The sequence below is a fragment of the Rhea americana genome, unplaced genomic scaffold (genome assembly GCF_003343005.1).
Source record: "Rhea americana isolate MKP2758 unplaced genomic scaffold, rheAme1 scaffold_453, whole genome shotgun sequence".
NCBI classification, from domain to species: domain Eukaryota; kingdom Metazoa; phylum Chordata; class Aves; order Rheiformes; family Rheidae; genus Rhea; species Rhea americana.
The window spans coordinates 38601-54298 of NW_028186594.1; the positions used below are offsets into that span (position 1 = coordinate 38601).

General features: G+C 39.0%; 1 protein-coding gene across 1 annotated transcript; it reads right to left on the reverse strand.

The window, feature by feature from the left end:
• Nucleotides 1-238: 238 nt before the first annotated feature.
• Nucleotides 239-13573, reverse strand: MEIOC (meiosis specific with coiled-coil domain). The gene is made up of 7 exons (XM_085316157.1): nt 13517-13573; nt 11167-11321; nt 10940-11044; nt 8136-9996; nt 6356-6490; nt 3405-3585; nt 239-462 (listed from the first exon to the last, which is right to left on the reverse strand). The coding sequence occupies exons 1-7, from the start codon at nt 13556-13558 to the stop codon at nt 239-241; spliced, it is 2703 nt and encodes a 900-aa protein (XP_085172283.1). The 5' UTR covers nt 13559-13573.
• Between the last annotated feature and the right edge of the window lie 2125 nt (nt 13574-15698).

The window sequence follows — 15698 nt, forward strand, 5'->3', positions numbered from 1 at the left end:
ACTTTCATCAGTTAGGCCTTACAATAAACTGGCATTGTAAAGCCTAACTGACATTATGTAGTAACAGTTTAAGTAGAACCTGAGAGCCCTTAAAGCAAATTCAACTTCTCATCAAGATACCAGCCTTAAATATGAATGAAAATTAGTTGTTCAAACTTTACAAGTAGAAAGATTTAGCATATCATCTCATTATGCATCTACACTGCCAATTTTACTCTTGCATGCAGCTGGTATTTCATTAGCGCTTGCTGGTTTCAGCCCTCTGATTTGGGATGCTGCAGCTGTTCGTGTTTTCACACACTTTGTCTTCACATTGTACCATCTCCTGAAGAGCTTTCTCTGTATCCAGTTGTCCAGCTGTAGCTTTTGGTAAGGTCATCTGGAGCGCACACCAAAGAGTAGTACGTACTTTACGTGTTGCTATGCTCATCTCTTTAATTGCCAAAGCAAGAGCAAAAACATCTGCAGGGAGGAAAGTGTGTTGTATCTTTATTACATAGCTAACCAGAAACACTATCTGAAATTAATTCATCCTGGCAATTCTAAAAAGAACAAAACTKTTTAGGCCCCTTTCAGTGTTGTTTCTCTTTCATTCTAGGGCTGTAGCTGTTGAATCTAGGAAAATGGTGACTTTTAGGCTCTAATACAAAAAGGCAGGTACATGGAATTTAGGTACTTACTTTGTTAAAGCTCCTACTTAGCTGTCATCTAGTATCAGGAGTACCTAAAGCCTTATAGTCACCTTTGTTTTTGAGAGTATTCCATGTACTCCAYGCACTAGAGGCTCTACGTTCCTCCCCTGTGTGAACTCATTGCTCAGTGTTCATACCAACCCCTTCAGATCCATAAACTGGATCCTTTACCCATCTTGCCTAAGGAATTACTCAGGCAAGACAGGTGAAGGAATAGCTAGTTCACGGCATTTTACTACAGCATATAGATCAAGCTTTGCATAAAATGTGGCAGAAAGCATTGCTTTAGAATGAAAAGAAGCAGAGGTGGTACAGTGGTCCATTTACTCAACAGTTCAGTGCTTACAGCACTCAATGCACATACAAAGCTTTTGATTTTGATTCTAGCCTGTGTGAGGAAATAAATYTGATACCCTCTTCTAGGCACCAAAATTTTCAGTGAGAACTTGCATGTTATTTTGGGATAGGAGCACACTCACTCCCAGTACAGCTGGTTCACGCTGCGTAACATTACGCACTGGGTTGCACACAGGTTTCTGCACCAAGGTTTGTGGAATCCAGATGATTAGATCACAGGAATGGTGCCTATTGACTGTTGCCTAGAAGAACCTAAGAAACAAGTGATGCTTATATAAACTAGCATTTCGAAGTTGCAAGATAATGATTAGTAGTTGGCCCACTACCAGGTAACAAGGAGAAACCTCAYGGGAAGAAAGAAGAGTGCTTTAAAGTTTTTGGCCGAATACAGTGCCTGAGGATTACAAACATTAAAAAGGTCTTTCTTCCTCTCAAAAGATGATCTGTAATATCTAGATCCTTCTGAGAGACCTCAAACATTGAATATAGCAATCCCAAACAGAAGTAGAAAGCTGCACTGAAAGGCTTGAATAGTTGTTCTAGGTGACAGAAGACACTCAGTAAATCRTTTTTCTCATCACGATTTCCTCCAGAACTTCATTTATTAGGCTGTCAAAACCATTTACAGGTAACTGCCAGGTATCTGGTACAGTTCTGCAAGTCCAGCGTGCAACAGCAGAATTTTTCAGACACACATTGTGCAAGACCACAGATATGGGCYGACTCAGATACATCTGCTTTCTATTGAAGTAACGACGACAGTGGGGGAACTGGAAGAAGAGAAGACCATGGCTCCAGTAAGAATTTTGTTTAAATCAAACTTCCTAGAACAGAGGCCACAGTAGGTAGGTTCTAYTTTGATAAGGTACTTAATATCATATCAGATGGAATAGAAAGGTGCTGTAAAAACAAGGTTGGGCCGGGGGGGAGACCTCTCTTCAAAAGCAAAACAAGGCAAAGCAAAACTAACTCCCCCCATATAACAGCAAGGAAGCTCCCGTCACAGAAGGGAGATGCACAGCTTCAGGCATTTGCCTCAAGGCTTTTCCAGACTTGCAGAGAGTATTAGTTACTACCTCAGCCCTACCACAAATATTCTACCGTTCTGAAAAGTCTCCCCAGTTGCCATGACAGGCTAACACACCTTAGATAAAGCTGTTATGGAGGATGAGAGGTAGATGAAGGAAGGACAACTCTTCTAGTTTGTTATTGTCTTAAGTAATCACATCCCTTTGTCCAAAGCCCACTTTTTCATCTTCTCTTCCTTCAGCAGTGGGACCAGAGGAAAGATCTCAAGGACTGACAGGTAGTCTTTTCCATAGTACTTACTTAAACAGCTTACTGACTTAGGTAAGGAACCGCGCTAAAGCCCATGCTAATTATTTTGCTGGACTTAACAATCAAATACTCCATTCTTAACAAGTAACTTGATCTTCAAAGTAAACAGAAAAAACACTACAAGATTGTCAAGAGGTGAAAAGAAAAATTGCTACAGTATCTCTTTTGAAGTAAACTGAGAATGACAGAATTGCATGATGGGACATCTGAAAGGATTAAGATAATCCATCTAATTCAGCTGCAGAAAGAAAGGCAGGAAAGGAAGAGCACAGAAGAGTCTCAGAAGTRTAACAAAGCTTCCCCCGTAAAGCCATATACCAGAGCATTACAGACAGCATGACTTTATTCTGATTCACATCCTAGAAATAAAGAGAGAAGGGTATCTGCTATTCTGCCTGTATAAYAGTGAAAGACAAAGCTGAATTTTCTGCATATTTTGGATACCATAAAAATATTCCAACAAACATTTGTATATCCATCCACAATGTGATTTTTATTTTATGACAATCTATGAGAGAAATGCTTAAAGGAGAAATCCATGTGTAACTCAAGGCCAGCTTAGTCTCTTTTTATAGATCAGCATTGAGATACCAAGCAAGTTCTACACAGAAATACAGAGTAGAGAAGTGATGGCAAAAGGAGTATGGGGAGCAGGAAGAATAAGGACATAAAAGCTTGATGTCATCTCCAATACCAAACTGCACTACAAAAAAAAAAAAAAAAAAAAAAAAAAAAAAACACACAAAAAAACCAAAAAGAAAACAAAATAAAAAAACCCTCACCTCACTAACTTTCTGTTACTTTCTGGTTTATTTATGGGATAAATGATTTAACCAATTTGTCTCATGTTTAATGTTTGCAGTACCCTCTCAAAACCATTATCTTTCTATCTTTCTCAAAGCTTTAGACATGGATAAATTAAGACCACAATACAAAAAAGAAAGTATTTTATTACAGACTTGCAGTATATGCAGAATTTTTCTGTTACCTAAAAAGTGTATGTAAGCATAGTTATACCTCTGTCATCTTGGCACCTGGGAGCTCCTTGCCTTCGTCGATTTGAAGCATTTACAATTTCATCTTTTCTACGTGACTGCACTACGTGAATTACCTCTAGATGTTTGTCAAGAGCAGTAGAAATGTTAGCATGAAGGGGAGAACTGCGAAGGCGTTCCATTTTTCCCAGTAAAGTCACAACCTAATGAACATTTTAAATCTGTTACAAGAATTCACATTGTACTCATCTAGACTTTAATGCAAATTAACTACATCACAAAGAAAAGATTAACAATAACAGTTATATTCTTTTGGGAACAGTATATGAATTTGTACTTTGAAACAGTTAAAATTCTTACCTAGGATTTCAACTTCTTCAAAATAGAAGTTGTACAAAACCTGAGTGTGCCGCAACAACACTGATACACTTTTAAGCTAAAATATCCAAATATCAGGATACCTAACTTATTGGCTAATAATGGATATATATGAGTCTGAGACAACTCTGTAATAGGAGGTGGTTCCAAGACAATGTGCACTAATCTAAATAAAGGCTGCCCTGATCCGGCCTTCCATCAGCATTCCTGCAATTACCTGGGGTGAAAGCCACATAAAGCCTGTCTAATTTTTACCCAGATGAGCTCCCTGCACTAGTGCAAAGAGAAGGGCAATACAAGAGCACAGCAGTCTCAATTCAGACTGGCTAAAGCAGCTGTGGAACCACAGCTACAGGTTGWCTTTCAGAATGGATAGTCAATGCTAAAGGAGCTCTTTCAGAGAATACCAAGCACAAGAACTCCAAAATCATTCAATTTTATTCAGTCCACTTGGTCTTTTCCTGTCTTATTTCATAGCTTAAAATAGGCACATTACTATGAATTCCCCTTGGCCAGCAATTCCCAAACCATTGCTCACAGATCATTTAAGACCTGTGAGGAAGTCTGATAATTAATGGTCATCCACCTATACAGAAGCCCAATGATTAATGGTCATCCACGGGTTTAAAAGAGAGAAAGGCTGGGAGCACAGTGCAATTTGCTGATCTATCCCTGCACCAGAACATAATTGCAGGATTTCCTAGGAAAAAGATATTATRTTTGTAACTGTGAGAAAGTATACATATATATGGCACCTGAGTATACAGTATAAACTATATATATATAACAATGGCACCTGAGCCAATGGAATTTGTCCAACTTGCCCCAAGTATCCTCAGAGCAGGCTGTAGGTCAAAAAAATTACTTGGGCAATAGCATCAAGAATAGCAGAACACAGCAGCCTGCTTGCCACTAGCTTTTCTGGTTATCAGGGTCAGGATAGAAAACAATCAAGAGCTGCCTCCAGCTACCAGAACTATCCTGCTCTCCCTTTTATCTGGAAAAAAACACCTGCAGGCAGGAATAAACTACACGTTACTGTTACAGCAGCAACAACCAGCAGACTCAAAAAGTGGTAAGACGTCATATTGTTACGGAAGCTGAGAGGTTGAAAAAAAAAAAAAAGACTGGAGGAAGTGGGCAGAATTTCACATGAACAACTGAGAAATCAGTCACTAGGATAGGGAATGAAAGTAGGTTAAACTGTTTGAAAGTAATTAGACTTGTTCCTGAAGAAAGGGGCAATGCCAGAGTGGGATGGTAGGACTATGTTAGTAAGTGAAATGAACTAAGATAAACCTGATAGTCATTTTGCAGACTTAATATATCCAGATGTTCTTGTGTTCAGAGCCACACAAGGACAAGTTCTGCAAGATCTGATTTTCAGGCACCACAACCTCTTCCAAAGGGATCGACAGTCCTGAGTTAAGTGCTTGCATTCTTTATACTAAGCCTGGGCAAAGTGCTAGGTGTCTAAAAGCAAAATTCACAAAAGCCAGCAAAGCTGGGCTGCTTAAACAATCCAGCAAGAACCACTAAAGGCTTAATCCTTCTCTTTCTCAATCTCTCAGGTTTTTCAGAAGTTTCTTAGATTACAGGGGAAACTTCTTAAAACTATTACTTGGAGCCCTGTAAAAAATAGTGTAGAAAGTGTAGAGGCCTAAATATGAAACTTCAGCCTATCAATACCCCCTTCACTACATTCTCTGCTCAGCTGTATGAACAAAACCAGGCAGATTTCAGCAGTCAGTAAGCAGGCACAGCTCCACAGCTCATTTCACCTGTGCAAAAGCAGTACGAAAGGCTAGCTGCTACTTACTACCACTGGCTTGGGAGCAGGTAAGCACAGGCATGCTACCAGTTCCTCCCAGAGCTAGCACCTGTCAGAAAAACAGCTGCTGCTTCTACTCCCACATCCCCCTAGCAGTGGCAAGCCTCGGTGACCATGCCTTCAGCCCACACTTCTCTCCCTTCTGCAACACAAGGAAYCACACTTCAGCCTCTCAGCCACAGAATAGCAAAACTGGATTCCTACTATTCTGCTGGCAGCACAGAACTAGCTCTGCTTATGGTCACCATCTCCCTTGCAGAATTCAGTGCAGGCTGCTGCCTCACAAAGATGAATGACATCTCACACCRGCAGCACGACTTGGTTAGAGCGCTGCATGCAGTTCAAGGGACAACAGTCATGTGCCTACAGATTGTGACAGTTTAGCTTAAGAAGCAAACTAATTACATGGAAATTCAGGCTGATGTTGCATCACATAACCATCCTGCATTAACAAATACATCCCAGAGCTGTGCAGGCAGTTAGTCAACTGGATTCTAGCATCGCATGTACATTCTTACACTAGATTATATAGCCCCCTAGCATGTATGTACATTAATGTACTCAACTGCTCAGTGGGTTACCTCCTAACAGCAGCAGTGAACCTGGAGGCGTAAAAATTCTAACAGAACTGCTGAAAAACTACCCCCTATATACMCATACGAGGCTATTTTGGCAACAGCTGCTCTGCTATCTTATTGTATACACAGTACTCTTAAGATCAACATGCTAAATTCAATAGATTTTTTAATCCTTCTACAACTCACTCTGGCTTGTTCACGTAGCTGATCCACAATTAAGCGGTCAACTCTTGAAGGGTTTGATGTCAGCCTTGGGATTGGAGTGTTGTTAGAACTGGAAACCTTTTTCCCTGGGTAGTTCTTAGCAAGAGCTGATTCAGTCTGCAGAAAAACAGAAGAATAACTCTCTAAAAATCTAAGTTTGGAAACTGTTTTACTACAGAAACAAGAAGAAATATCAGATACATGATATTTTCCATGAATCAGATTTTCCCTTAGGGTTTTGGGATTTTTTAAAGAGTAGATAAACGTGGATTTAGCCATGTGGGATTTAACCAGTTAGTAATACAACAACCTGCCTTATGTGGACAACCGCTTTACTTGAAGCAGTTTAAATAAAGTATTTAATGTCAAGATAATGTGTTTCAAAACTGCTGTATCATCCGACATTCTACATTAATTTTGTCTGTAAATAAAATGGAGGCAAGTTAGAATTACAAAGCAAGAACAAATGAGCAAACAGATGTGAACATTATTCATTAAATTAAAAGTGTTTAAGTCAGCAATTGACCTAAATTTTGTACGTATTAGTCAAGAAACTGTGGAGTTCTTTTTTCCAATCAAACAGTATTCAGTCATCAGAAAATTGTTTTGAAATCTGACCATAAGATTTCAAATTTCGGCGTGATCTTATTCACTCCMATTTCTTCTGTCACTCTGAAACAACCTACTTAGCTAAAACTGTCGTAAGGTTATATTTCTTAGATTTTTCTGTGGTGGTCCAGTTAAGCTTGTAACCTAATCTTCTCCAAACCTTCTGTWCTCCAGCCTCCCTGTAAGCACGCACATGACAACTCTTTCACTTTGGCATTTTTCTATGCAAGTATAGATCTCAAACTCTCCTCCTTAACTCAAACTCCTTCTCCCTCCAACCACTCTACTCAGAGCAACCACCAGCTTTTGATTGGATTCAAGGTAAATTTTAGTCAATGCATTTCCTATTTTCCCATCATAATGAAGTTTCTTTGAGTGGACTGGCACAGCAGAGCTAYTCTCAAGTAATTTTTGGTTGGACTTCCTTCATAGAAAGTGATGGCTCCAGATAGTTTTTTTGAAGTTCAATACCAGCTTGAACTGGCAAAAATGAAGACAGCTTTTACATTCACCAAAGAGACCCTGAGAGTTATGTTTATTTAAAAAAAAAGAAAAAAAAAATCAAATTAAGCAAGCACTTCATACAGAATTCTCTGAGTAGTTTTAGTTTAACAATGTCTTAATATTACTATTTTTTCAGCCTAATATATATCTTAAGTTTAACATCTGAGGGTAACAGCTGAAGGTCTGAACAACTGATTGAAAGAGCCAAAAGAGTATAAGAATTTTAATTAATTCTTAAAATGATTAAAGTTTAGTCCTATATCAAAACATATTTTATGGATTTGCTTTCAAAATTTCCAGATGGAGAATTTATTTCACATGTGTTAAAAAAAAAAGTGTAACATGATTTTGGTAGTGGTGGAACATGCCCCCCTCTCCACCCCAACACAAACAGAGGTTGAGAAAGCCACTGAATTCCCGCTTTAAGTGCGATATTCAATATAACATTAACTATGCTACCAACCAGGCTGCAAACTTTACAACCTTAGCAACAGAAGTAAATTATTTTCTCTTCAATGTTCCATTAAGTATTTCAACTTTAAACTYGCAGCAGTGAGTACTACCCATGTTCTCTAACTGGTCTGGACTTTGATGAGATCTAAATCAGTTTTGTCATACGGCATGCTAAGATTACTAGTTTATTTTTTACCTTCTTTCTTTCTTTCTCCAAAGCTCTCCACTGTTCGTGACATTCTTCTAGTCTAACATATAACTCACTGGCAAGCCCACTACGAGTTTTAACTGGTCTTTGAAATCCAAACGCTGGTACAAAACCAGAAAATGAACTGTCACCATACATCATATCATTAAAATAAGGATAGAAGTGAGTTAAATCATCATAGGAAAACAAGCCGTAAGATTCCATCAAAGGCACAACTGAATGGCCAAATGAACGGGCTGATCTCAAGGGGAATCCATTTGAGCCAAGCTGCTGATTAGGTCTCAAGTCACCCATCATGTAATTGTTGGAAAAGCTTGAAACCTGTGGACGAGTCACACGATTGACAGCATTACTGTCTCCACTTCCCTGTCTGAGGTTAAACTGACCCTGAGACTCCATTAAATCTTGGTATGTGCTCTGCAGTAACCCATCTGTAGGTTTTTGTCCTTCTTCCAGATCATAATGTCCACTCTGTGGCTTCAACTGGAAACAGTGTTTGTTTACATTTTCAGTGATCTCAAACTGTTGAGCTGAATAATTTTCACAGAATCCATTTGGCTGCTTTAATTTCTTGTCACTTACAGACTCAAAGAGATTCTCTTCTCCAGTCTTAACTAGTGATTCTACATAAGCAGCAGACTGAGCTCGATCTGCTGCATTATAACCAAACTCAAAACCAGAAAAAAATGAAGGATTATCTTGGCAGCACTTGTGAAATAAATTACTATTTAAAGGGAAATTTGAAGATGACAACTGAAAAAAATCATTTGAATGACTGAAACCCTTTGAAAGGGTAGATAAATGATTATTCAGTTTCACGAAAGGACTTGGATTCTGAAATGGGACAGAAGCACTGGTTTTAGTTTGAATGTTCATCCAAGTTGGCCTTACATTAGTACCTGCTGAAGTGTTTGCTGAGTTTGGTAATAATGTAAGTGATTTACAGTAGTCAGAATTCTGTAGATCAGACTTGGGAAACTGTTGCTTTTCTACAAGATTTGCACAATCACTATTCCCTGAACAAGCTGTAAGAGATTTTAGYCCATACTCTGATTTTTGCCCAAACTCTGCACAGAATGAAGGTTTATTTGCAAATTGTTTTTCTGGCAGAAGTCCTCCAGCCTTGGAAAATGTAAAGTTTTGCTGATCTGGAATTATATCTTCCATTTTCTTCTGAGTTCCTGGTTTAACTTGAAATAACTTAGTATAGGTTTCTGTGTCCACAGAGGGTGCCTCAGTTGTTCCATTTACCAACTTTTTATTTTCTTGGAGACTACAATTGCTAGTCTTGCTAGGCTTTGCTTTATTTGGATGAGAATATTCAGTATACCTACTATAATCTGCATTTTCATTATATCTGTGAAATTGCGGAAGAAATGTTTCTGCCTGCTTTTGCTGTACCTGCACATCTGCACCTTTGGGACACACCTTCTCTCTCCCGTAAGAGTAGGCATCAGCTCCCGAGTCTTTGATTACTTCTGAAAACCCAACCTGAGGCGTAAAGGTGTTTTTAACATATGGATAGTTCTGTAACACGGGTGCTGTCTTAACATTCTCATTAGTCTGCACGTTGTAACAGGTGGCATGATCATTCCGAGAAGTRTATAACCACTGCTCTTCAAAGTCTGTGCCATTAAACCCATGATAACATTCATCTGCTTTCTGTTGGGATGCAAGATTACCACTTTGCAAGTACTGTTTTTCAGCAGGTGTGGATTCACTAGTATAAAAAACCTGTTGTGAGACAGGTGCTACAACTGGTCTTTTAGTTTCTGACAACAAGTCATGGTGGTCTGGGATTCTGGTTGTGTTCACAGGCCATACTGACTTCAAGTTGGAAGAACAACTCCTTGAAAAAACAAGAAATACATGGTTAGAATTTTCTGTGCTATTTCTCCTCCATTTCCAGACAAATGTAGAAAGAGGTTTAAGAACCCTGTTCTCCCTCAACCCCATCTCTTGATACCCCAAAAATGTCTTATCCAAACCTCTATCTGCTACTGTCATCTGTTCAAAGTTACCAGCACATTTGTATCCTAGTTAAAGTTAACACAGAACCCTCACCACCAGTCAGGGAAAGCAGTAAACAGATTAAACAGTGAAATCATACCTAGAACTCATTACAACGATAGCCACATTTAGCAGTACTRAAAACAGAAATCCAGTCTTAACTGACTAGAACAAATGAATTATTAGTAAGTGATCTTTCAGTCAAGACTGATTCTCTCTRAAGCTCTCTTTCACTTGAGCCATACAACTTCAGGGTATATACATAAATCACCAGAACTGTTTGGGCAAGACAGAACCTACCGTGYCAAGTTACTACAACCATTAGATGGTTTCTTCTGGCTCGAGGATGTAGACCTAAGTTTGACACTTAGACATGCATACACTGCTTTGGTAGCGCTAGTATCAGGATATATTCATTCTTCGTGGAATTCTTCCCTCCTTCCAGTTCAGAAAAGAGCAAAAGAGTGTAGTTTCCCATTTTGTATTTTCTGAGAATTTAAATGAATCAAGAAAGAAACCCAAAGTCTCAAGACAATCTTTACCTAAAAAATTAGCCCAAGGCATATATCCAATGAGACTTATTTGAATATTCATTTCTAGGACGTCTTGTGAACAAAAACTGTTTATAAAACTTTTTTACAAAAAGTTCTGTAAAGTTCAGAGCACAAAAAGCTACCAAGCAATTTGAATACTTGGACAAAAATCTTCCACGTATCATATGAAAGTGAAGGGAATGTTATTTAAAGAGAATGCCAGTAGAGCCTGCATGACAAGATACTCACCCATCAGCAAAATATGGCTGAGATTTATCTTGTTCTTCCAAGATGTTAGACACAAGTCCATATAAATCCGTTTCACTACCATAATCATTCCTTTCAGGCTGAATCCTGAAAACAATTACTTTATTTATTTAATTAAGCTAAAATTAAGTCAATCAAAAAAAAAAAAAAAAAAAAGGGCCACCCATTCCTTCAACATAAAAGCTCTTTTCTCCATCAAAAATGAGTACCTGGACTTTACATTAAGCTGAGAACCAGCAGACTGCTTATCCTCTCCATATATAGACCATGGTGCATATAAAAGGGAAGAGTCCACAGGTGCAGAATATTCTGATGTTGAGAGGGGAGAATTGTAGGTCTGAGGTAGGTCTACACTRTCTTCATTCTACATTTTAGATACAATAAAATTATTGATATTAATATTTATCACATCAAATTGTCATTTCATTATACAAGGTTGTAACTGGGATCATCCTTGGGAGTAACCAGATTAAGAAGGACATACTTTTTGATAAAATACTACRGGTAACTTCTGCTATTGACTACTGCTCAGTGTAGCTAAGCATAGGAATATAAATGTCAGTCCATGTCAGCCTAAAACCTCTGCACCRCTTTGTAGTAGATGATTACTAAGTAGATAATTACTAATAGGAATCAGGAGACATTTTTTCAAACCATTACAGATTATTTAAGTCACAAAGCCAACTTGGAGCCAATTCATTTCTAGAGGAAGGGTCTTTCTACTCAGATTAAGTAAAAAAGGAGCAAATGCTTGTTTGGTATTTCCAAACCTTTATTAGGTATGTTTTCTTAGCTCTTTGGGAATGAAAAAAAAAATTACTAGTGCTTGGAAAATTCACAGGGTTAAATTTAAGACCAAATGTACGTGAGATGTGCCCCTCTATGGAACAAAACACTCTAGCAGCTATAGGAAGTTATGCACAAAGTTCCAGATTGCCTTTTGCCTGACTATGGAAAAGTCCCTCTACTTCATGTTTCAGTTTTCCATGTCTGTAAGATACTTCTGTGACCAAAAAGCAGCCCAGTTGCTGGACTGAATGCAGACGAATAAAGTCACGAGTCTCCTATAGGRTAAGTAATGGATCCTGAAGGCACTGGGGAAGGGATTTTATTATTTTGAATTTTTCACTTCAGTGAAAGTATATGGCTATTAATGCCAAAATGTAGAGATCTAACGTACTTAACTGTCTTGACATTTTCTACTGGTCAGACTGAGAAGACTCCTGCTCAGCAGACTAGTTTCTATGAGCAGAACGTTTGGATTCTGAATTTATGGTATGCCATAGAAATATCTGCTCAATACCCAGGTTCCTCCTTTTCACCAACTTCTCAGTTTTCCTGAACAATCATTTACTCCACTCCTTTTTCTAGAAAGGTTTTGGCTAACAGAAAAAAGCAATAACATATGGCTAACAGAAAAAAGCAATAACATAACCAAATACTACCTAATCACCACATTCCTTCATCTCTCAAGTTCTGCAACAGCTCATACTATCTCTGAATCTTTTTTAAAAAGCAGCTTCTGTTACAGCTTCCCTCTGAGTCTAACCCTCTCCATTCATTTTTTTTTTTGATTTGACTGTTCCTTTAAATCACAACCTCTTAATTTTCCTGTTATGACTCTCCTATTTTCCCTACTCTTAATCGTTTTCACTCCTCACACAGCCAYATCAGACTACTTCACTTTATTCTCTCCAGGTCAACCCAGTACACAATTTCAACTTCTACCTTTCAGCTACAGATCTATCTTCTTTCAACCTGCTTCCCCATGCTGGCCCTAACTAGTCCTACATTTTAAAATGCCAATGTTTAAGTCTTGTATGGCTCACTCTCAGCTAAACATAACTGAAGTCTTGATTTCTCCTCCCCCACTTTTTTTTTTTTTAATTTTTGTTTTTTTGGCTCCACATATTCTCTCACACTGGTCAATGCTACCTCTTACCCATTTGTCAGCTTTCTACACAAACACCTGTGTCTTCTGTTACTGTTCCTCACAAAAATATGAAAAGTTCAATCTGAACTGATCTATTGTCCTTTCCTCTTTCAATYAGTGTGAGCCCCACTCCTGCTGTGATGTTCACAATGAACCAGTCACTAAACTGAGAGAAAARGTGCACAATAAACAAAGCAGAAGGCTTAAGATCATAAACCATGAAAGTTATCAGACAAAGGAGAGTAAGCCCATCAGTATTGCGAAGTATTTTCAAATAGAAATATCTTTTAAGGGAGCTTTTTTAAAACATTTTTTGATTGACCCGAAATAAGATGATGTTGTACAAAAAGTGATCTATATGACTTTAGACAAGGTAAATAAGGAAATGGAAGGTAAGATACACAATAGATGAACAATCTTTATTGTGAATGTATTAAAAAAAACCTGTCCTTCTTAATTAATATTACCTTAGAGATTTAGATTACTTATTACGAGTAAATCAAACATAGCTATTGTATTCTCTAGTATAAGCAATTGTATTAGAAATAGTTTTTGATTGCTGTGTTTACAAAGAACCCAAACACTTAGAAATATTAAAAAAAAATCTCATTTATAATCAACTGAACCTGTGATTTGTAGCAATCATATAATGAGCCAGAGCCTGTCATTACACTACTGAACACATCAGTCAGCCTCCCGCCGGTTTCTGCGCTACTCCAGCAGCGACTGCCACCTCTGAATGCAACTTTAGGCTATGTAAGACAAGGAAAAAAAAACAAACAAACAAAAAAAAAAACAGGTAAAGGACATAATTATACATATACCTGAGAATTTCATATTTTGTAACAATATTAGCTTCTTGAACTCTTAAATTCACTTGTAGATTTTGCTCATCTGAGCTTTTAGAGAATTAGTTCAACATATTGACATTATAACACTTTCATATTTAGTCTTAGCTAAAGGACTAATCCACCAAAACACACGTAATTTCATGAAGTGTTTAAAGATAAAGGAGACGCAGAGTAAGAGGAAATCTGCATTATCTGCATTACATTAGGTATCTAAGWTTTGGAGCAGCCAAAACACAACAGAAGAATACCAGATTATGTAAGTGGGCACTAATGTTATCCTTTTCACTAACAGCAGCAGCAGAGGAGTCACTTGGCCATTATTGTATTAAAAGACACCTCTTGTCAGTAACTATCATTTTATCATTGCCCTTATTATGTATCTTATATTACATGAATGCAGACATGCAGAAAGACTTTCATATTTCAGGAGCTATAGTTTTACCATAACACACAATAGCCACTACTGTGCAAGTCAAGACCATTCTGTAACTACAGAAAATACAATATTCACTAGCACCCCCCCCAGCACATACACACCCTCCCCTCCACCAACCAACCTGAAAGTCTTCAGGAATAGGTGGCTGGTGGAAGAAAGGGATTGGGGGGGGAGTCAAAAGCATCTCTTTCTCCCCTTTTTCCTAAGGTTGATGCACACAAAAATTGAAAATTAAAATAAAACTGACTAGCTAAAAAGAATAGGAAAGTTATTTGTATGTTTAAAATATTACAGCTGCACCTCATTTGAAGTTATCAAATTTAGGAAAAGTTGAAATTTCACATTAGGGTTCCAAAAKGAAAGAACTATAAACTGACAGGTTATAAGCTGTACAAAATTAACTGATCACCCTTATTATTGCCTTGTGTGAAACATCAGCATAGAGCACATGCATGTTTTTTAAGTACTCTTCTCTAAAAAGATACTCTTCTATAGCTACAGTAGGAAGAAAACAGACTCTGCATCTAATGTTTGCAGTCCATAGCCTGATCTTCCTTCTAGTTTACACAACAGTTATACTGATGTATTTTAACACAGAAATTTCTTCATATACACATTCTATAGATATACAAACAAGCAAAGACAGAATTCATTATTGTGGAATACATTTTTTTTTACATGTATCACTTATGCTGTATTTTCTCCTTATGAACAGCCTTGTTCAGTAAGGACACCCAATGTTTACTACCCACTTGTACAGTTTGCACTCTTAAACAGTGAGGAAACACAGACACATGGTGAATTTGTGACCTTCCCTGCCAAACATACTCATTTTAGTAAAATTAAAATTTCRCAGCACGTTTTCCGAATGCTTTCAAAGTCCTCCCAAGCCTCAGAAACCTGCTTCACAGCACCCCATGTCACAGGACAGGCTCAGATCGAGACAGCAGCCCCACATGTTCTCAGTGAGGACACCAGCCTCGTAGCCTTCAAACCTCGACTTTTTGAGATGATACTAAGAGAAGCACTAAGCGTGAGGCAAGAGCCTGCGAAGCCTGGCCAACCCTCTGCCCCACGCAGATACCGGCGCCCAGGGAAAGCTCAGGCCCCGGGAGAGCTCCAGTCGCCCGCTGGGCTGTCGACATGACAAGCTGCATGGCGTAACCCAGCACCGCCGCAGTCTCCCCAGCCCTGACCCCAAGCCATRGCGCTGCCCCGCCCCTCACCTCCATGGGCGGCCCAGCCGGACGGCGGCTGCGACAGCGGACGGCGGCTGCGAGCCCACCCGCCCCCACACGCCTCGCCGTGGCAGGCGGCCTGAGGMGCCCGCGGCCGTTAGCCTCGCGCCGCAGCGCGGGCGGGCCAACTGCCGAGCCCGCCCCCTTCCCCCGCCCGCTCAAGGAGATTGGCCAACGACTCGAGGCACCTAACCAATGAGAAGCCGCTCTGCTCCCTCACGCTCCCCTTCCACCCTGCCGCGTGACCGTTTCGTTCAGCCACGAGGCGGTGAGGCATCGAGAG